Source organism: Tyto alba, unplaced genomic scaffold, assembly GCF_018691265.1.
Source record: "Tyto alba isolate M040663 unplaced genomic scaffold, T.alba_DEE_v4.0 Super-Scaffold_1000006, whole genome shotgun sequence".
In the NCBI taxonomy this organism is placed as follows: domain Eukaryota; kingdom Metazoa; phylum Chordata; class Aves; order Strigiformes; family Tytonidae; genus Tyto; species Tyto alba.
Window position 1 is genome coordinate 14,668,241 of NW_024881272.1, and position 22,120 is coordinate 14,690,360.

A 22,120-nucleotide genomic window follows, 5' to 3' on the forward strand; every position below is an offset into this window, starting at 1 on the left:
AAGTGACAGCACAGTTTTTCTCAATGCCCCACACTCATGACCTCTACATTCATGAATTAACACTGTATTATTGTTCAAACAATAGGAAGTTTAGGAGATGTTGAATCTTCTGTCTAGCTGTTGTCTTCTAATGGGGAGATCTCATCCAGAAATGCAAACCTGATTTTGAAAGAAAGCTCCTTTTCTTTAAAACTGTATCTCTGCAATTTGATTAGACTGCAGTCTTTTCTGTGAGATCTTTGCTATGCACTGACTGAAAACAACTGCTGTTCTTAGACACATTTGTGCCCAGCAGGAATTTACATATGGCCTTGCTTATTAGAATTTAGTACTGAGAGAAAATATTGGTCATAAGATTGAAGTAATCACCTGTAGCCTGTTTTAAAAAAATCCCTTCTAAATAGCTGAAAAGATTGCAATAGCCTGATAGGCAGTGAATAAACAGTAGGCTGCAATAAAGTTGTCTATATAAGTAGGAGATGGAGAGGCTAGGACACTAGCCTGTGCAGTTTCTTCTTACTCAACATGTAAATGCCCGTTCCTCTAGTTACTTGGCAGCGTTGGTTTGACCTTTCAAAGATGAACCTGCTGTCATCATGAATTTTTAGATGCAGAAACATTTTTCGTTTGTTTTTAATCCTAGCTTGGCCATTCTTTTACTGTCTCAAACAATCAATGCTCTCTGCTTTAATGTCTGTATAAAGTTAGACTGCTATTAATTTTTAACAGAAAATTGTAAAATTCAGTGCATTTGTCTTTAAAGAGGTCCAAATAAAATTTTGTTATATTTAAATGTAGTTTTTCATGTAGTTGCTTAAGATACATTTGATTGTGTTGTAGCTAACAACATCCCATTAATTTTATATTAATTATCTTCTGCAAATGTGGTGACTTGGCAAACAAAATTTTAAACTAAGTGAATAGTATTCTTGTACCATTTAATTTAGTTAAGTGTAAAATAAATTCACATGTACTGGGCCAATTTTTGTTTTACAAGGAGAACATATTACACCCTTTTGCTGAGTCATTACCAGCACTTTTATCTTCCTGTAAATTGTCCTAGTGAATATGTTGAGATTTAAGACTTCAGACTATCTGTTCCTAAAGGAGCTGTAGTAATCTTTTATCAAGCAGATCTACTCTTTCAGTTTTATATTTCCTCCTCAAAAATAAATATTTAAGGAGTGTGTCTCTGCACACTTCATTTTCTCTATGATACTCCTTGCTACTTTATCAAGCTATATTGAGAATACAGTGGATATTTTCCTGGGCCATTAAAATAATAATCCTTAAATTTTATCTAGCCAGCTCTTTAAATTCAAATGGTAAACAACTGATTGCACTCGTGTCTGTTGTATAAAACTGGCATCTGATTTTTAAGTAAAGAAATAACTATGTACTAGTCCCACATAACTTGAGGTTACCTGAAAGCTGCTACTGAGGTCTGTGGGCCTGCTTTGTAATCTTTCCGCACAGACAAAATTCAAACCATAGTAATTTAAACAGTCTACCATGCTGCAATCTGTTGCAGAAGGAGATTATTTCACTAAAAGTATGACTACAGAAAGCGTTAATTTTAAAAGATAATTTTCATCTCTTCCTCATCTTCATGCCTTGGAACAAACTCCTGATTTCTCATTGCCAAATCACTTTCAGGCCTAGGCCTCTTTTCAACAAGTTTTTGCATTCTACCACCAAGTTAAACATGAGCAGGAAGAGCAGGGAGGATGATGTAAGAGCGGTTTGCACTAGAATGCTACAAAGCTAAAATTCAGACTGACAAATCTTCTTTTGCTATATAGCAATCAGTGCACCCAATTCAACATTTCCAGTTGAACCATCATCAGATGCCACTACCAGAAATTCAAAGTCCTTACTTAATGTGTGTCTTATTGATATAATCAGATCTTTTGGTTAGCCATGAATTTGAGTTTAGGATTGCTGATCAGAAGTAGCTTGTCCAAAACTGGGCAGTGGTTCTTATGTGAACTCAGGGGAGATAGGAATTACTGTTTTATGTTGGGAAAAACAGCTGCTGCTGCCCAGCTTTTTAGAGCATCTTACCTTTGCACAAACCACTGACTCTCCATTCCAGTCAGATTCTTGTTGGTGGAGGAATTGCTGTCTCATACAGTAGTGCAGTATTGATATTTTGCCTCAGAGTATGTCAGTGACATATTTGTTTGGTCACTGCAGGTGCTGTGTAGCAGGTTCCCCCAAAGCTTGGAACATCCTTGAAGGTACCAGCTTGCACAGAGACTGCTCTGCAGGAGGCAGCTCTGGACTGGGTCAATTTGCACCTCACTTGATATTCCCCTGTGCTCATCAAGTGAGGACTGCTGCTTATAGGACTTGAAAGCTGGTATGAAACACTCCTCTCTCTTACTTTTCCCACAACTCTCCTATGTTGGATATGCCTTCTACTAGCTCTGCTATAGCCTGACCAGTTGATTAGCTTTGAAAGTCTCTGCAAGCAGTTAGGTGAGACTTGCTAAAGCAGGAGCTAAAATCCCTGCAAGCATTCCTACTGAGCATACTCAAACATCACCATATGGTTCCCCCACAGGGGTACTGGGCATGTACTAACCAGCATGTTGACACAACTAACAGCATTGTGCATCACCGCTACAGAACACTGCTTGTGCTTGAACAGGGAGCAACCACCAAACCCACGGACATACCAGGTCCAAACAAAGAACGCGTTTATAAGCTGTGAAGGAGACAAAATGAGAGCTGCTGAGAAAAAGGCGAAAACTGGAAACTGTGAAAGGACCAGTGAAATGAGATGAAAAAGAAGGGGAAAGTTGTTTCCTAGTCTAAGTGAAAGGAAAGAAGAAAAAAGCTGTAGTGCAGTGATGGAATCGAGATTGGCTGGAAAACAAACTGATCAGTGTGTGGAGGAGCATTGTACTATATTTCAATTAATCACATAGTTTCACATTACAAATTGTGTTATCAGGTCTAAAGTGCCTTAAACTGAAGCACTTCCAGGTCAATGTTTTTGCCAGCAAGCTCTTTGCTCTATGTAAAATGGAATAATAGGATCTCAAACCTCACTGATATAATAAAATTAATAATTTTAAAAAGCACTACAGAAATGATGAAAAATATAGAAAACTCAATAAAGTTAATAATTCAGTACTTTTATCAGATAAAACTTAAATAGCGTGGATCAGATAAAGAGATGGCCCACATCCCTTGAAGTAGGTAAAATTATTTTACTGCAGTCCTTTTTCCATTGATTTACTTGTGCAGTGCACTGAATTAAGCAGAGGGTCTCTCAGAAAAGTGGCAGGCTGTCATTGTATCATAGCACCTATACATACCTGGCTCAAATCGGTATCAGGAAACCAAATTTAATTCTTTCATTTCAGATAAACAAGGAAGTATTCTTTTGAAAACAGCCTCTTGAAGTAAGTCGATACACATATTGGTAGAAAGCTATTGTGTATGTACTTCAGATGTTGATGTGTCAGAATAGAGATACAAAAAGAATGTTTCTGTGTAGTGAGGAGTGGAAAACTTATTTTACTTAGTGGCTAGTGCCACCAGGTGGCTAGTTAGTGTAATTGACACGTTTTTCTTTTACTTCTAGGTAAACAAGTATTTTCATATAAATACGTTTCCAAGTGTGAATTTTTATGTGTGATATAAAAATTTTAAAATAGTGAAAGTAGAAAGGGTTGATCAGTAGAGAAGAATAAAGACCAAAGAGAAGCATACATAAAAAAGATACTTCTGGAGGTTAGTGCAATACGTTTAGTTTGTAGGTTAACAGTAAGTCAGTTGGTAAAACAGATTAAGTATGAAACACTGCCAAAGCTCAAGGGAAAAGAATTAATTAATGCTGGAGAAAAATATGTCATCCTACATTGCAACTTTTATCACAATTTATTTCCTTTAGATGGTGAGGACTGTTTCAATGACTCAACATTCTCCTCTCTATGATAAAAAAAAGCATATGCAAATTGCTTTGGTAGGAAAAATTCTTCCTACTAAGATAATATTATTGTTGTTATTTCCCTAATACATATTTAGCCAAGACAATAACGCTGAAAATCTTGAAAAATGCTTAAGTCTAGTCTTGTAAGTGTAGGAAACACAAGAGGGAGGTGAATAAATACATGTGTGAGGACTGTTATCTTCACAGGAAGACTAGTATCCTGCATGTATTCGGCTAAATCTAAACGCACTTTTTCAAACACATGTCAATATATCAAAATAGAAAACAATAGTAACAAAAACTTCTTAGATCCAGTTATCCATCATCAAAACAATCTGATAGGGATGAAGCCTTTTTGCACATCACTTGATTTGAACTCAAGCGATGTTTTACTGTGATAATCTTGCCATTAACACAGAGAAACCATTTGCCTAGTGCGCATATATATGAAACTTGAGCAAGGGTTGACCTTCTGAAGTACCACAGCTTTGCTGGACAGTTAGCTTAATACCTAACAGGAAAAGTGATTACAAGGAACCACATAATAACATGGCTTCTCTTCAGATCTAGCGTCAATGGCTTATTGTTTTCCATATTACTCTGGGCTTAAAAAATAGCATAGCTATCAGTATATGCCTTGGGCTGCAAAATATTTAATTTCCAAATTATATGTATTTTACTTAATTGTTTCTTAAGTTCTTAAGCAACAGAAATGCCCCTTTATATACTCAGCATGAAATCTCCTTTATGAAATTGCTGTTGCTTTCAAAATTATAAGCTTTCACTTACTTCTCTGAGGTCCTGTAACAAACTGCAAAAAAAGTAATCAGTTTCTTTTCATATTAGATGTTACATTGTTCATTTGCCACTTGACATGTCATCCACTGACACGGTTCAATAGTAGATTACATGACTTTATCTCTCTTCAGGCTTGCAGGAAGATTAAAAACCAACCCCTAGCCCTCTTTTTTATTTAAGGAGACTAGTACGTTTGAAAAGAGTCCTTCCAGACAGATTGATGATTGCCTATGCAGGAGAAGTATGGGTACTTGTACTCAGTAGTTGGAGAGTAATTGTTTTTAAATTATTCTCTTGGTGTTTTTCTGGTTTTCTTGCCTTATAGCTCGCTGGCAATAGCTAACACCTTCTGAAATAAGAGAAGCTATAAAATGAGAAGCAAAAAATATTCCCTCTCTTACTCACTTTACCTTTCACAGATAAATTAATTTTTTTCTTAAACTCTGATTAGTTTCCAACAGGACTCGCATTTTTATCCCTCTTTGTGGGTCTTAATGAGAAAATTACTACCATATATTCTTATATTTATAACAATCATAGAATTTCAGGTTGGAAGAGACCTCAAGGATCTTCTGGTCCAACCTTTCTTGACAAAAGCATGGTCTAGACAAGACTGACCAGCACCTGTCCAGCTGAATCTTAGAAGTGTCCAATGTTGGAGAACCCACCACGTCCCTGAGGAGATTACTCCAGGGGCTGATTGTTCTCATTGTGAAAAATTTTCCTTCTGTGTCCAACTGGAATCTCTCCAGGAGTAACGTGTACCCATTACCCCTCCTCTTTTCCACGTGCCACCTGGTAAAAAGGGAGTCTCCATCTTCTCTGTAGCCAGCATTTAAATACTGGAACATGGTGATGAGGTCTACCCTAAGTCTTCTCAAGGCTGAACAAATCCGAATCTCTCCGCCTCTCCTCACATTGCAGCTTTCCAGTTGCTAGATCGTCTTTGTGGCCCTCCTCTGGACCCTCTCCAGCCTGTGCACATCTTTTTTGTATAGCAATGTTTCAGACATATACACCCCACTCTGTCAATGAACCAAGACCCTAAAATAGTATCTTAAAAATATTTGGATTCCACTATAATCCATGGAAGTTACGAACCTAAATATTGTCAAGAATATTGGTCACTGTAGTCACTAGAGTTTTCATACTGTAAACGTGCTTATGTTAGTATTTGTCATACTGATAATAGAGCTGCAAAAAAAGCTGGGTTTACTAGCATAAATTAATTAGAAACACACACTTAATAAAGCATGTGTGTATTTGGGCTTACAAGTTTATCAAACTCTTTCATATTTTGGGCGCTTTATGAATGGCTGTTGTAAATGGATTTTTGTTTTCCCCACAAGTAGGGAGACATTTCCATATTTAATTTTAAGCTATTGATTATGCATTATGCTTCTTCAGTTGCTGTACACTTACTGAGATGTCAGCTTCCCGGTGACTTCCATGAGCAAGATAATACAAGTGTAACAGACAAATCATTTGTTTCATTAGGCGAGTTCATTAGTGTTTTTCACATTAAATACATCTTATAATATGCTATTACAGAGTACCTCTAAGGTTAATGCTGCTTTTATAGCAACTTGAGAGAACAGCAGACCACTGTCAGGGCATTTGCAAGTCTGCTATATACTGTTAAGTACTTTTTTTTTTTTTTTTTTTTTAAAAAAAAAAAGGACTAAATTAATAGCATTGAAATCACTAGAACTGCTCAGACCTACTAATAAGCAACTGAATTACCAGAGCTCTTTAGTCAATGTATTTGCTAGCAAAACACAGTATTTCTATTCTGTCAGAGAACAAAATTCCTGTTGGATTTTTATTAAATAATTGTCTTTTTGTGCTGCTTTGATTTGCAAGCAATTGAGGACTTAAAATAAAACAAAGAAAAGCAGCACTCAATGAAGCTTGTGTAAGTAACTGCAGTTTCTGCCCCCCCCCCCCCCCCCCCCCCCCCCCCCCCCCCCCCCCCCCCCCCCCCCCCCCCCCCCCCCCCCCCCCACCCCCCCCCCCCCCCCCCCCCCCCCCGTTATAGCCAGTATTTATTTGCTTTCTTGATAAGGAAAACCTGATTTACAACCCTGCACATGTGAACACCTTTAGGCGTACGAATAGCACCACGAATGAGCTCTGCAAGCTTTTACGAAACAACCTCTCAGTAAAACCCACGGGGCAAGACTCTAGTTGGAAAACCAGACAGTTTCCAGACACTGGTGACGTCGTCAACACCGCCAACGTCTGGAGACTGCAAAGAAACAACGTGCCCTTAACACACTTCCCAGGGCCCCGGTTCTTTTGGGGATTCATAGGGGCAGCGACTTACGGGAGAGCACGGCACCCTTCTCGAAGGGTCTTTTCGCGTGTGTCCGGGCGCAGCCGCGGCCAGGGCAGGGCTGGGCAGGGCAGGGCCCGGGACCGCTCCACGCCCCGCCCGCCCCGCCCGCCCCGCCCTTCTCCTGGGCCGCCTGAGCTGGCGGGAGGCCGGGCCGGGCCGGGGCAGGGGCCGGGCCCCGGCCCCGCAGGCGGGGACGCGCCCGGGGTGGAGGCGGGAGGAGCAGCCCGCCCGGCGCCGTGGGTCCTTTTCCGCGGGAGCTACGCGGAGCGGTGCGGAGCTGGGGCGCTGCGCTTATACTGACGCCAGTGAGTGCTCTAGGTGTGGATACTTCAAGCTTTTGGAAAGCTGTATGTGCTTAATGAAATATCTGCAGCAGCTACGAAGCAAATTGAGATCTGGTGAAGCTTTTAAACCACCTTGTAGCTGCTGCCTTTCATACAAGCATTTCTGAATTGCTTTAGAGAAAACCCTTAAGACTGCTTTGCCTTAATGAGTAAAGGTAAGCTATCACTTATTTTATCTGGAAGCCCCACCAGCCAGTTTTCTCTTGTATCTTGTTTGTTTCTTAATGTTATGAGAATATTACTTTCTTATTTTGTCTCTTTATTAATTTGCATAGGAGACGGCTGTATGGTTACCGTTACAATAAGCGTGCTGATCTTGTAGTTGGATTTGCTTGTTGGGGTAACAAACTGTCATTTTTAGGTCATCCTGCAGCTTTGAGTTCTTCATACAGATAAAAGTTTTCATGGTTGGGGCCTTAAAGATTATATGCAGAGCAGCTGCCCGACAGAAAGTTAAATAATCAAAGTAGCAACTGAACAGGGCAAAATCCTTGCCTCTTGTTCATTCTTGGTGGACTATATGGAAAAAAGACAAACTTATTTTATTCATTTGTAAGATAGCTTATTCTTCTTCTAAAGAAAGTGTCTCTTTGGAGAGTAAATGCATAACAGGCTTTAAAATCATGCTGTAGGTTTGCACCAACTTGTGCTTTGAGGAAGAAGATATTAAAAGTTGTGGGTTTGGCTTTTTCTTTTTTTTTTTTTTTTTTCCCTATTCGCTCCTTCTTAACTGCACCAGAAGATAATTAAAGTAATTGCTTAATATGTAATTATCTGAGGCCTGTGCAAGTGCATGTCTGGTAAAGCAAAGGAAGCTGCAGGGTCAGTGCTTCATTATGACTTCACGCATTTCAGCTGAAGTGTAGGGTTTTATGGGCTTAGCTTGGGAAGCAGTATAAACTGTGTGTCTGACATAAAGAATGCTCTTATAAATGTTTCGGTTTTTGTGCATGTACTGTTTCTTCTTACAGATAAACTTCCTCTGATTCTGGGTATGATTAATACTGTTAGATGCAAGTGAAATAGAAGAGGCTACAATGTAATGTAAATTGTTTTACTATAATTAGAAAGCCAATAGCAATTTTACTCAAACTTGGTCACTGTAACAGAAGGACTGGCTGTAGGGTAAGTATCTACACTTAAACTGTTACCAAAATGAATTCTGAAACACACGAACCTTGAAGTTCACTCTTAATTTTTCCTGAGTAGAAAGCCCAAGAGGCTGAGGTGTGTATGTTTTGTCACCTTGTGAGCATAGGGGGGGTGTATGTGTTTGTACTTTAAAAGTAATCAGTTGCAGTGAATGTGAACATAATGTCTTCTGCCCTTGATCAGTCTAACTGTTGTGATATGCCCACATTCAAATGAGCAGAAGTTAATCCAAGCTCTTTTTCTGAACTCAGAGGGAAGGTGACTCCAGGACACCAAGGCTGTCTGCTTTGATTTGTGAGAGTATATTTCTAACCAGAGGTGGCAAAAACACTTTATGTTAATACAGCTGATTCTCCTTTAGATGGCTTTTTCCTCTTTTGCTTGCTCTCTTGTCTGATGGTGCTAAGGAGAAACGTTCTGGTTATGATAGTTTTTGTAGTTTTGAATTGGCAATATGTTTACCTTGCCCCTCCTCTCATCTCCTCTTCCTCTCTGGAACTAGTTTTATATTTCATACTCTGAAGCTAATGAAGTTTTGCTAAACAGATGAAAGAAGATAACTTTTGTGAAAAGATCCTGAGTTTGTATGTGAACATTGTGCTCTTGGGGAATTAGCCTACCAGGGCTTTCTTAGCTGTTGATAACCTTCAGTTTCTGTAGGAGTTTTTTCAGCGCAGGAGGGCAGTAATTTACTGCTCACTATTTATCCAAATCCAGTTACTGTAAGACTGTGAGATGTAATCAGGAGCATAAATTCCCATGTATAGTAAATATCATGAAAACATACCCACTAAATTTTGTATGGTTGATTCAGGCATTTCAAGATTTGCTCCTAAAATTATAGCACTCATTTTTTTTTTATTTTTTTCCGACAGTTTCTTATTCTATTCTCATTCAGGAGATGACTCCTGAATGAATGGGATGATAAATTCTTAATGTTCAGACAAGTGAGTTGTATTTCATTAAAACTTTACAGAAGCTGGTAGTTATTATTACGAGCAAACCCATATTTCTCTTTGCAGTCTGTCTTGCTAGCCAAATCACTTGAGGTTAAGCCATAGATATAATTACTTTACCCTTTAACCAGTAATGTTTGAACTGTCACAGAGGTGTTCTTGTCCTGTCATAGTCCATCATAAGTATGAAGAATTCTAGCTACTTCATTCATAATAACTGAAACGGTTGTTTCTAGTTTACTTTTTCAGGAATATCTGTTGTAGGTTCTCAGCTGCTGTCTCTTTAAATAACTGTTTTCCATCCCATTGCTGTTGGAATAGCTGGCCATGAGTGGAGTACCTTTGGGACCTCTGTTCTGATTTTTCTACATGCCTTTCATCCAAATTTCTGATGGGTTGTATGCAATGTAAGTTCCCAAAAAAGGGTGCTTGAACAAAAAGCTCTATTTCTGTCTTGAGTTCTGACCTGCCCAGCAAACATATAAAATAACTTGGTAGTATGGCTTAAGAAATGCTTGATTGAAATTTCGGATTACTTTAGAAGTCAGCTGTTAGTATTGAGTAATCTTTATATGAAATTGATTTTTAAGTTATGATAAAGTTCCATATGGAATAAATACTGACTTTCTGATTACTTTGCCTCCTTGGAAAAGCTTGACTTTCTAAAACATTTTGCTCAAGTTAGGCAAGGATGATAAGATGACTGTCACTCCGTATTTGGCTTTCTATTAATTAGAGAGCTGTATTGTAAATGGCTTCAAGTACACAATTCTCTCCTTCCCGCCCTCCACCTCAAGAGTGAGATGATATTTGAAACGCCATTAGAATTACAGGTAAGGATGAGGTTTCTTCGAACAAACTTGTTCTTAAGCTTTCTTTCCTGCTGGGGGTGTGAGTTATGTATTAATCTGAAGATTTAGGTAGGGAGGGAATAACAAATTTGCAGTCATTCTTCAAACTAATGAGTATTGAAGTATTTTTTTCCATTCTAAATAAAGGTATGAAACACAGTGATTTGAATAACTGTCTTATCCTGCAGTGGTGTGGTATGTGCTAGCATCTATATCTGTAGAGAAAGGAGTCCAGGATCTTATGCTCTCTTTGGTCACATACAACATATTGAAAAGTATGTCTATAGGAAGAGACTGTGTAAAATCGACAATCAATGCTGTATGATTGTGTTCTGACTGTAGAGCTAGTATGCTCTGTAGCACATCCTTGTAACCTTGACTGGGGCACTTATTGATACGTACCACCGCGTGGTGTGCAGCTGGCACACAGGCAGGATAGAGGAACGAGATTGTATGTGTGCTTAGGCCCTTGGTTAACACAAGCATTTTGGTGTAATGCATTTATCTTGGAAAACAAGACACTGGATAGTGCAGAAATCCTTAAACTCCCTGTTATTCTTCCACGTTGTTCAAATGACAGTAAATTAGCAAAAACATTGGAGAATTGCCAGTTGAAAAATGCTACAGGAATTAGCTTTTACGTTTGTTTGTTTTTTTTTTTTTTTTTTTTTTAACATCATTATGCTTCTGTCCTGAAGTCAATTATTCCTATTCCTCTTTAGTACGGGGAACTTGATTGCTAATTTGTATCCTGTCACCAATGAGCTGTTGTATTTCAATGGGTTATAAATAAACCACTATGGCCAAAGCTGCTTAATACAACTTGCAAACAAAATCTATCAAGAAGGACCAATCTACAATTTGTCAGAAATTATACTTGAAACTGAGAGCATTTTCAAATGCTATAGATAATAACAGCCTGTTTCACAGCTTACATACCTGAAAACTTGAGTTGACATAGATTCTCATTTTGAATCCAGCTGTAGCTGTGATACTTGGTGATTTAAAGTTTTGATGCAGCTTGTTATGTTGTTCTTATCTAGAAATGACAATCTTGCAGAGATCTGCTGATTCATCTTTGTTAGAATGCAAATTAACTTTTTTTAATTCAGACACGTTTCTGGAAGGAGTAGAATAACAGAGTGAGCAACAGTTCTGTAAGATGTGATGGCTTTGATCGCTCTTGGGTCCTTCTTTTTACAGGTGGAGAACTGTTTTTCTTTTTACTTTATTCTTTAAAAGGCATTTATTCTTTTGTGGTGAGGTTAAGCATGATTCACATATGACACTTCAGCTTTCCTGAACCTAACCTCTCTGTAACAATCCTTTCCATGCCTTTAATCCTAACAATTTTTGTTTGGGATTGTACTTATGTATTGTGATATTTAGTTTTCTTCCTATGTTTTTGCTGCAAAGAGGAATATCAGAAAAAAGTTGCATATTCCACAGTTTATTGTATGTTCACTTATTAGAAGCCTTGATTCCTTTACCTCTGTATGTGAACAGTTAAAATTTTAAAGCTATTTACTCCACTAATTCTAAATAACTGTTCTGCATTGTGGTATATGTGACATGCTAAGTGTCTAAAAATGTAGTCATTCCTGAGAAAATCGCTGGGAGTGACATAATGATATCGTGGCTACAGAACTCCAATCAGAGAAAAGAGAAAACCATGTAGTCTTACAGAAGAAGAGGTGACTGTTTTATATGAGTGACTTGTTGCTTTTTAGTGTCTGACTTTGGTTCTTGTGTTTTTTTTTTTTTTTTTTTGTTTTGTTTTGTTTAGCAAAGCAGATATCTATTGTGCAAATACTTGGCTGAGGATAAATATAATTGCTTATCAATCATCAGCCTGAGTATGAAGATACTTTTTCTTGTTCCTTCTCAGAAGTGCTTATTGCTGGTTCATTAGTCTAACTAGATATATTTCTTAGGGGTTTTTTGTTTGTTTGGTTGTTTTTTTTTTTTTTAAAAACCTTGCTCATTTTTTAACTACTAATGATATGTACTCAGCTTTCCAGACTAACTCACTTTTTCTTTCCCTTGGCCAGACTGTCATATTCATGTGGGCATGACATACTGTTTCAAGATCTTGTAACAGGTAGTTTTTTAGAGCTAAAGGAGACATAACCTGCTTATACGAGGAAGTTCTGGACATCTTTTGGATTTCCCCTTTTCCTTCCCGTATATTCAGATTTTGTGTCCTTGTCTTCCTTGCTCATTATGATTAGTGTGAGGCTTGTTTTGAACAAGACTTGACTGAAGGCCAAGAGTGTGTGTGTGTGTTGGAGAGGGGTGTAAGGAGGCACAGTGAGTTCCTAGCTGAATTAGGGGCAGCAGATGAGTGATTGTAAATTTCTATTTTTGGCTATTCCAAACTATGGTTTTAAATAGGAAGTTCTACTGTGTTATGAAAAAGGTTTTACTATGGTATTTGCATTAAAGTCCAGAGTTCTTTAATCTGAAATTAGGGAATAATTTCTTAACGCTTGACTTCTCTTGAATGTTTACCTATTGTGCTGTTTTGTCTTCAGTAATGCTTTAGGAGATATTTTCTAAAAATACAAAATGAATCATTAACCACAGAATGATTGGTGGTGTTATAAAAGTTTCCCATCTTCCCTCTGCCTCTTTTGTTGTGTAAGTGGAGAACATAGACTGCCACAATGTATTTCCAGATTAAAGGAGGAAAGGGACTTCTCAAGGCAACTGAGTGTTTGAGGAAGGCTAAATTTTAATATGGAAATTACTATTCTTTATAGGATCTAGCCCTTATTGTTGAACATTCATTGAGAAGATTGCTTATCTACAGTTAACCCTGTTTAAAAAGTAATTTTTTTAAAAAATTGCTCTTCAGTACAGTACTTCTTTCAGATTTTGGTCTCTCTCATTCTCTTCATCTCTGCTTCTTATTCTTTTTCTTCTGAGTCAGTTGAGTCTGCCAAAGAATATTTCTTGTTTTATTTTAAATCTCTACCACATCCTCTGCTACTTAAACTGGAATACTAACTTTTTCTTGTCTCTGTAGTATGCTGTTTTATCTCTTCTGACAGCAAATTGTTTTGAAGATTTCACTAGTACATGTAAAAGCTGCTTTATTGCCACCATTGTACTGAACCTCAGTTTTTGGCTTCCTTATGAATAAAATCATGTCATGTAGATTTGTGACAGTTTGGAGAAGTATTGGAAGAGCTTTCTTTAACTAGAAGTTAAAGATATTATCATAATGTTATCTTGAATATTTGGAGGAGTTGCATGTTGGTTTTGTTGTTTGATTTTTTTTTTTTTTTTTTGTTTGTTTGGTTGGTTTTTTCCAGTTTATGAAATGTAAGTGTAACCCCTTCTCCTCTCTGACTTATTTTTCCAATTTACTGGTGCAAAGATGCTGAGGGGTTCTTATGTTGAAGTACAAATGTAACATTGCCCTGGATATTGTGGATGAGAACTTTTGGAAAGTTAATACTGATGGCTCTTACAAAGTGTGTGCAAGACTAATGACGTGCTTTGTCTTCATTTGACTGCTTTTTAGGTATCAGAGTTCAGTCTGACACGGTTGTGTGCCTTTCTTATCTTTGTGTCCATGCATGCTGTCAGGGAACTTTATAACCTGATATTTCTTATCACTTGGTGCAAAATGGACATGGCTCTTCCAGAAGGCAGACCTACTTGCCTGGTATATGTTCTACTAGAGCTGATAACACATTTCTTGTGCCTAAGGACTGAAAGGAAGTTTCTCTATTTTCCTGGCCTTTTGGACAGGCAAATGCTTTTTCTGGTTGGCTAAGGTGTTCTGTTAACAGTAATACAACTGTAAACCCTGCATGCTGCTGGGTAACAAAACATTTACCACAGCTTTTTTGAAAACAGTATTGTGTCAGAGCAAAACATTATATGATGAATGCCAGGATTAGGGGTTCATACAACTGTTTGAGGCTCTTTGGTCCTACTACCCCACATATTTTTCATGCATATACTGACTGTTCCCTTAACAAGAGTGTGACAAGCAATTATATTGTTTGACTAATTGTCTGGAGGTCCAAAATTCAAAAGGAAGAGTTCAAAGAAAAAGTCTTATGCTTGTCTGCAGCAAACATACACATTTCTTTGTCTAAGTCTTCATACCAAATTGTCACTCTTTTGCACGTATAAAATCTATTTCTGACATTTGGCAACTTTTGTTTCCCTGAAGAAAGAAGAACGTGTTACCTGGGAGTTATTTGTCATGTGAAGAATTAGACACGAGTTGTGGAAACAAAAGGCAGTCTGCAATGATGCACAATTTGGAGCTATGATTAATAAAAGAGTGGACTTCATACTAGCTGTGTAGTTCCTCAGTACTGTGGACCTTTATACATCAATGAAACATGTTTTAAGATCCATCTGTCCTGTTCAGATGCTTAAGGAATTTGGATTTTTTTTTTTTTGAGAGAGAGAAAGGTGTAAGCAAAAGAATTTTAAAAGTTATGTCAAAATGCACCTAGAGAAGTAATCAACTCAGAGGATGGAGGGATCCATCTACTATCTGTACTCTTGTTGGCCTGAAACTTAACTGTCAACATTCTTGCAAAGTCTGGCAGTTATCAGAAGCACACATTCCTTTTAGCTTCTGCAGCTGGGAATGGTGTCTTCTCATGCATGCTTTTATTTTAAAGTTTTAGTATTCAACTGATTCCTCTAAAGATAATTGGTGACCTGAAATGTAAATGTTTATTGTATTTAATTGCCTGTAACTCTTAATTTATATAGATGGAGCTGCCTGACCTTGCTTTACCTGTTTGGATGCTTATTTGCTTCTATGCATCTGTGGATGGCTATTCAAGTGGAAAAATAAGAGAAGCCTGTACTAGTATGATGCCCTGTCATGGTGGCTTTCCACAGCCGTCACCTGAGCATACCATTACAGTGAATGGGACTGAATTTAAACCAGGGGACAGCATAGAAGGTATTGTGTCAGTTATAGCTGAAAAGCTTAATTTACTGTTTCTTTGTGTTGTAGCATGTCTTTACTCAGCTATACTAGATCTATCTAAGCAGGTGAATCTGGTTCACGTGATCTATTTAGCAGTCATTCAGTACTTGTAAAATGAACTTTCAGTGGTCATTGTTGAAATATTTCATTCTTCTTCTGGAGAGTATTTCAGCTTCCTTTTATTTTCTTCTTGCTTCAGTTCATCTGTCTGGACCAGATTTTGAAGGATTTTTCATTCAAGCCCGGGATGCAGAACACCTGGATAACCCTCCAGTTGGTTCTTTCATGTTAGTTGACAGGAGACTTTCTCAGCTTCTGACATGTGGCCACACCAAGGTATAGTCTGGTGTCTTAAAGTGGGGTGTCAGACACTGAGGTGTTTGTACTAGACCATGTCTGTAACAGGACAGAGCCAAGCTGTGTAACCTTTGAGCTCAGTTAGTCTCTCAGGAAATTGGTCCGACGTGCAGTATAGAGGCATGGCTCACTGCAACTTTGTCAGACTATTCTTACAAGCCATTTAAACTATCCTGGTGATCAAAGACTATTGACTGCTGCAGGAAGTTGCATCATTCCTAACATAATTTTTACTTGTGCACAGTGAATGTAGGATATTCCTGGTTATTGTACTTAATATTAAAAAGAGGAGGGCATGCTTTATTTGCTTCGAAGAGGAGAGTTATCAATCATTTTCCATTCTTGTTAGGACAGAGAAAATGTCTTACAGCAAGGAAAGTTTAGGGCAGTTATTGTAAACAAACACTAGAATAGGTTACTATCTTTAGCACTGCTGCTCTGTCAGTTACTGTTAACGGAGCCTTCTTAGTAACAGGTTAGATCAGTCTTCAATATCCATTTTAGATAAATTGATTCTGCCTCATGTGCAAGAGATGTGAACTCTGACTAGTGTTTCATCAATCCTCAGTGAACTTTATGAACATGTAGAGTGTCATCTGAGCTGGTGTGGACCAAGTTCTCAAGCTACCTAGATGTGATTTTTTTTTTTTTTTTTTTTCTTTCCACTTCTACCATCTGCCACCCAGTGGCATCCAATTAATGCATTCATCAATGCTGTAAAGCCATGGGGATGTCTGGATTGCATCCTCTGTGCTCAGAGGACTTAGTTCAGTGCTGTGTCTGATATGTTTATCCTGTGCAAATAGCTGTCTGACCCCAAGACTGCTTCTGGTTTTTGTCCTCTGGAATACTAGTTCTGTCCTCTCTGTACAGTCATTGCACTGTCCCTTCATGCTCTTACTATCAACAAATGGAGCATTATCTTACTATAAAAAATGGAGTGTTACCACACCATTTCTGCATAAATGCTGTGGGGACCTGTCTCATCACTGGAGTCTTCTGGATTGAAAGACCTCTAGTTGTTCCTTTTAGCCTTAAAGTTTGTTAGTATGCATAAAATTCAGTGGTAGATTTCATCTGGGTTGATGGTGACTTGGGATCATGTGGAAAAGCCAGTTGCACTTCGTCTGTGCAGTGGCTGTTTGGGATTTAGCAGCAGCCTGTGATGACCGTGTTAGCTGAAATCTTAGTGAACATTCACTGTCTAATTCTTGGTATGTGTGTGTATTTTCAGAATTCAGCTGTCAGTCACACAAGTAAAGCTAAAAAGAAGTACATAAAAGTTTATTGGATTGCTTCTGGAAATGCACCAAAACATGTACAGTTTCTGTAAGTAAATCTAGTATTACTTCTAGTTTATTAAAATGAAAATAAGGTGCACCTGTACCATTGTCTGTGTCAGATATTGGCCAGCAACTGAAAATTATCCTTGCACTAATGGCCTGAAAAGTCAACACCTTTTGCTCACTGCGGAGTCTATGTTAATACAGACACTTGTTCTTTAGGGAAAGCTTGGACATAATTGTTTTGATTTTCGTGAGGAGAGTAGAAGGGAATTTGGAGACCAGTTTCTTTAGTATTTCTAGTTACCCAATCACTTCTTATGCCTGTAATATACAGTGTTAAGAATCTTTTTCTGTGCTTGTACCTAACAAAATGGTACATATAATCTCCTGTTATACTACTAGCTTTTTGGGAACTGACGGATAAAAACTATGCAACTCTTCCCTGAAGCTGTAATCTGTGACACAGATATGAATGTTATATCCAGTAGAGCATGCAGTATATTTTACAATTTTTGTTCCACTGAGATTTCAGATATTTTCCTACTTAAATCTGTGAAATGGTAGAGGTATGCATAAAGATGGGGGATTTACAAATAAGTAAAGAAGCTTTTCCTTCTTCCTGTTTTTTTTTAAGTAACAGTCAGCTGTTGATGTATACACTGATGACTATGTGTGTTGTGTTTTTAAGAGCCACAGTTGTGAAGAAATACAAGACTTTCTGGGTGAAGATTCCTGGTCCCATTGTTTCTCAGCCTAATGCACTGTCCCCAACAACACCCTTGCATTCAACATCAGAGGCAATGTCAACTTCACACCCAATTTCATACTTATCAAGGCCAGTAAGTAATTATAAACCTAAATCATGTTGTTTTTAATGCTTGTAGTCAGTGGAATTTAATGAAATCACATTGATACAGCTTATTGACAAAAAGGAAGAGATGATGGATGAGTATGTTGGATATGAGAGACTAAGACCATAGACAGCTATACTCTTGTGTGGGTTAAATGTTGTCACACCACACACGGGTCAGAAGGTTGACAGAACATTTAGAACTTAATAGACAGAAAATATTACATGTAACTGGGAGGAGAGGTGGGAAAAGACTTGCTCTGGTCTTGACTAATAACTTCCTGTTTAGTAACTGCAGGCTCAGAAACTTCATTCTCTGGGTTCATCTGCATTATTGACTTCCACTACTGATTCTTGACTGGATTGAGCAAGCATCACTATTTGATCCAGAATAAGTGTGACTTTTAATCCAACTATTTTCTCACTGTGTATCAGTGGAGTTCCTACTTTAAAAAGGAAATGAAAAGCTGGCCTTTCCTTCTTTTCTCCTTCATCCTACAGCTGATATTATGTCTCTAAAGATTAAACCAAAGGAAGTCTCTCTGAAGTTTTTAACTTTCTTTTCAAATTTATTCTATTACAATGTCTTTCAAGTGAAAATGCAACTTGAGTAAAAATACAGCTTGGAACTCATCATTTTATCTACCAGTCCTGGGGTAATAGTAGGGATGGGTTAAGAGATTGGTATGTAGACATACATGGCATTTTTTTGCCGTTCCTTATAGGCTTTCTTCTAGAATGGGGCAGAAGGGGAGGAAGAAGGGAACATCTCATTGCTTATGACTCGTTTGTTTGCTTAATTGTCTAGTTTAATGCATCAGGTTGTGGAAGTACGAAGTTCTGCGTTAGGAACCCTTCAAACTGTGATCCTGAAAGCGCTTCCTGTTTTTTTCTATCCTTCCAACAAGAAAAGAGTTCAGTATTTATTGAAATGAGTGGTCCAAGTGAAGGATATTTAGCATTTGCATTGTCCCATGACCAGTGGATGGTGAGTGTCCTATTTCACTCTAGTTGCTTTTGTGATCTTAGTAAACTTTGAATTGTAGTCTAGCAAAACATGCACATAGAAAACTGAAATGCTGCTAGATGTCACACAAAGTAACTTCCCTCCTATAGTGCTCAAAGGTTGCCTTTTATAGGTAGATATTCAGTTTTAGCTAGGACTGACCATTTGCAGTGGAATTTCCTTGTCTTAATAGTATCCAACCTATCTGATTACACTCTAGCTGACTGGAATTCCTGGTTAGATCTGTCTTTCTTTGTTACCTAGCCAAAACCCCTCATCTGTCAGAAGCTGAGTTGATATGCTTTCTGAAAATCATTTGCATTTCATTATTGTTTGTACAGGAGTGACTCCATTCAATCTTAAGAAGTGTTTAGAGATCCTTTTTTCTAATTGGTATTCAAGTGAAGGGACGATGCTGTTGACAGATGCATAATCCTTAAACTAACCGCTGCACAAAGGAGGTGCTGATTATATTAATGTCCCTCATGCAAGAACACTTGGTTCTTAACAATACTTTTGGTTTTCCTCATAGTTGTAAAGACACTTTTCACTGAAGAGGGTTTTTAATTAATATCAATGTCCATCTCTGTCTTGTCTTGCTAATTCAGTAAATTCTAAATGATTAAAGAAACTCTTGATAATATGGTTGTTATCCTGAGAAGGGGGGGAGTGTAAATTGTAATGTGACTTACTACATGCCATCTTTGACTTAATGTTGTTCCTCTGTAATACTGAAGTATTTGAAAGCTGGGAAATAATAGCTTGACAACTAGAGAAATCTGTCTTGGGTCTTGTTGCATATATTAAATCAAAGAGCTTTTGGAGACTGCCAGTAGTGGTTTTTATTGGTCTATAAATACCTTTTTTCTATTAAACTCTCCAGGGTGGTGATGATGCGTATCTGTGTGTTAATGAGAATCACCGCGTTCGTGTAAGCACTGCCTGTCTGAAGGGGCGAAGTCCTCCTGTTTTGGATTCAGAGGTACATTTGAAAACTACTAAGACACTCCCACAAATGTAGGTTTGAAGTAATGAAGTAAATAGGTGAGTCCATAACAGTTTAAGGTGAGATTGGTTGGGCTCTTAACTTACTAGTAAATGTTATCTTTAGAAGTCTAAATTTATTTTTTAATAATAAATCATGTGGTGGGATCTTACTCTATCGAGGAACTTTTGTGCCCATTATTACTCTGTCCCTTTGCTAGGGCTGCAGTTGCAATCCATACATCATGGATTAAAGGTGGGAAGGGAAGGTGAGATTGTTGTTATGAGCTGGAAAAATTAGTGGTAATAAGTCCAACCCTTATGCTGCAGTGTTGACTTAGTGACATACCTTCTAAGGTGGTAAGCAAGAGATTTTACTTCCCCCCTCCCACCCTGATCATTGCTGTTCTTGCTTGTGCACCAGTGACACTTGTCTTTTGCAGGCTTATTCTTAAGCCAATTACTTTTCCAGTCTGAAAAGACTGAGTGTTAAATGTCTCCTGTTTCACAGAATGCCCTTGAAGATGTGTCATGGAGGCTTGTGGATGGTGTTCTTCAGTGTTCTTTCAGAAGGAGTATTCGTTTTCCTGCTCACAAAGGGAGATTTAATCTGGATGCCAATTACTACATCTTTCTGGCAGATGGGGAAGCTAGTGAAGGTAAACTTAACTTACATATGGTTGCTTTTCTTTGAACAGCTCTAAATGAGTTAGTAACCCTTATGTAAAATATAGTTTATCTGAGAATCAGTATTTGAACTAACGCTTCCAAGTTTGAGGCACTTAGTTTAGTCATCTTTACTACCTTTCTGGATCGTGGGTTTTCTTTTGGAAGCTATAGTAAACTTACACATATATGTGCGTTGTATGCCCACTTCATGCTAGAAACTGGTAGTTTCTTTGTGTCTGGGCACATCTTTTCAAAATGGAGACTAGCATCAAAGGGAATTATTATTCATGTCTTGTGTTTCATGTCTGCCCCATTCTACAGAAAGCTGTTTTCTGAAGAGGTGTGAGTTGGTTCTTGTACATTAAGTATGAAAGACAATTTAGATGACATCTTAAGTCCTTATCATATTGTCCATTGGAAATTTAGTTTGTATGAGTATGCCTGGTAGTCACAACAGGGATTGCATTCATAGATAAGGAGCAGGCACACTTACAGGAGCAGTGGCTTTCATTGGCCATAAATAAAACTTTTTGTCACTGCTTAGGTGGAATCATATATAAGCATCATCGTCAACCTCTGATCACCAGTGGAATATACAATGTCACAGGCCTTCCTCAGGATATTGGAGGTTCCCGGTCCCCACGACTTATCAAGGCTCATGGTAAGCTGCAACTTCTAGTTTTGTTTTCTAGTTCTAGACTTGCTGAGACGGGAGAGTTAACTTTTCCCCATTACTGCAGAGTAGGTGTTTCCTCTTGTCTTTCTGGCACTCATGTTATATATATACTCTTGCCTAGCAAGATTTGAGACAGTGAAAACAGAGTAAAGTTATTAATCCTTTTTCATTTCAGTAACAGTTATATGATTCTTTTCCCCGAAAAATGAACCTGCATTTGCCTTTTCTCTTAAATTTATAATTAGGACTTGTTCCTATTTACGTCCTTTTCTCTCTGGTTTGATTTGGTCTAGTTGCATTACTGGTTTAATTCTATTTGAAATGAGAAACCCCACAACTGACAGTCCAGAACCATTGAAGTTACTGAGAATTTTTTTTTTCCTCTCACAGTACTGGACTTTAAATCAGGCCTATGAGAGAACCATCACTCATTCTTTGTTAAAAAAATTTTAAGAAATTCCTTTTCATCCTCTGATGTCTCAGTTGGTGACAGAACAGCATCTCTCACCAGAATGTACTGACTGTACTGGCGCATATGAAATGTGCAATAGCCAGAGCTGCTCTGTTGTGCTGTGTGGACATAGTATGATTATCTTTTAAATGGATATTTCTGCACTCTAGGAAGATAAATGCTGTAAAGTTTTAGTCTGAACCAGGTGTTTAAAAACTTATCACTGGTAAATTCTGACCATATGCATACGGACTAAACTATTACACAGTCTTTGGAGCTGTATTCATATGTGTCTAAATTATTCATGTTTAGCTTGTATTTTTTCAATTTTCAGGAGCTCTCATGTTTGTTGCTTGGATTACTGCAGTTAGTATTGGTGTTATTGTTGCACGATTCTTCAAACCTGTTTGGTCTCATTCATTCCTGTTTGGAAAGGAGATGTGGTTTCAGGTGGGCAAAATCTCATAACATATCTCCTGCTGTATTTTCT

The 22,120-nt window shown here is 37.9% G+C and overlaps 2 protein-coding genes across 9 annotated transcripts in view; one reads left to right on the forward strand and one right to left on the reverse strand.

The window, feature by feature from the left end:
- Positions 1-7,148, reverse strand: part of AGL (amylo-alpha-1, 6-glucosidase, 4-alpha-glucanotransferase) — a 49,444-nt gene extending 42,296 nt beyond the window's left edge. Inside the window, exon 1 of one of the 2 annotated variants that reach the window (XM_033000478.2) lies at positions 7,068-7,148. The gene's annotated coding sequence lies outside the window, so the exon portion shown is untranslated. The remainder of the gene's footprint in view (positions 1-7,067) is intronic. The other variant, XM_033000480.2, reaches the window with a different exon arrangement.
- FRRS1 (ferric chelate reductase 1) overlaps positions 1-22,120 on the forward strand; it is a 33,649-nt gene that overhangs the window by 2,961 nt on the left and 8,568 nt on the right. For 2 of the 7 annotated variants that reach the window (XM_042806959.1, XM_042806978.1), the window contains exons 1-11: positions 9,896-9,938; positions 10,268-10,364; positions 15,129-15,324; positions 15,551-15,687; positions 16,943-17,037; positions 17,683-17,833; positions 18,653-18,832; positions 19,734-19,832; positions 20,346-20,493; positions 21,048-21,164; positions 21,965-22,080. In XM_042806959.1, the coding sequence (XP_042662893.1) occupies positions 9,901-9,938; positions 10,268-10,364; positions 15,129-15,324; positions 15,551-15,687; positions 16,943-17,037; positions 17,683-17,833; positions 18,653-18,832; positions 19,734-19,832; positions 20,346-20,493; positions 21,048-21,164; positions 21,965-22,080 (1,374 nt within the window). In that variant the 5' untranslated portion in view covers positions 9,896-9,900. The other 5 variants (XM_033000484.2, XM_042806992.1, XM_033000482.2 and 2 more) reach the window with 5 other exon arrangements.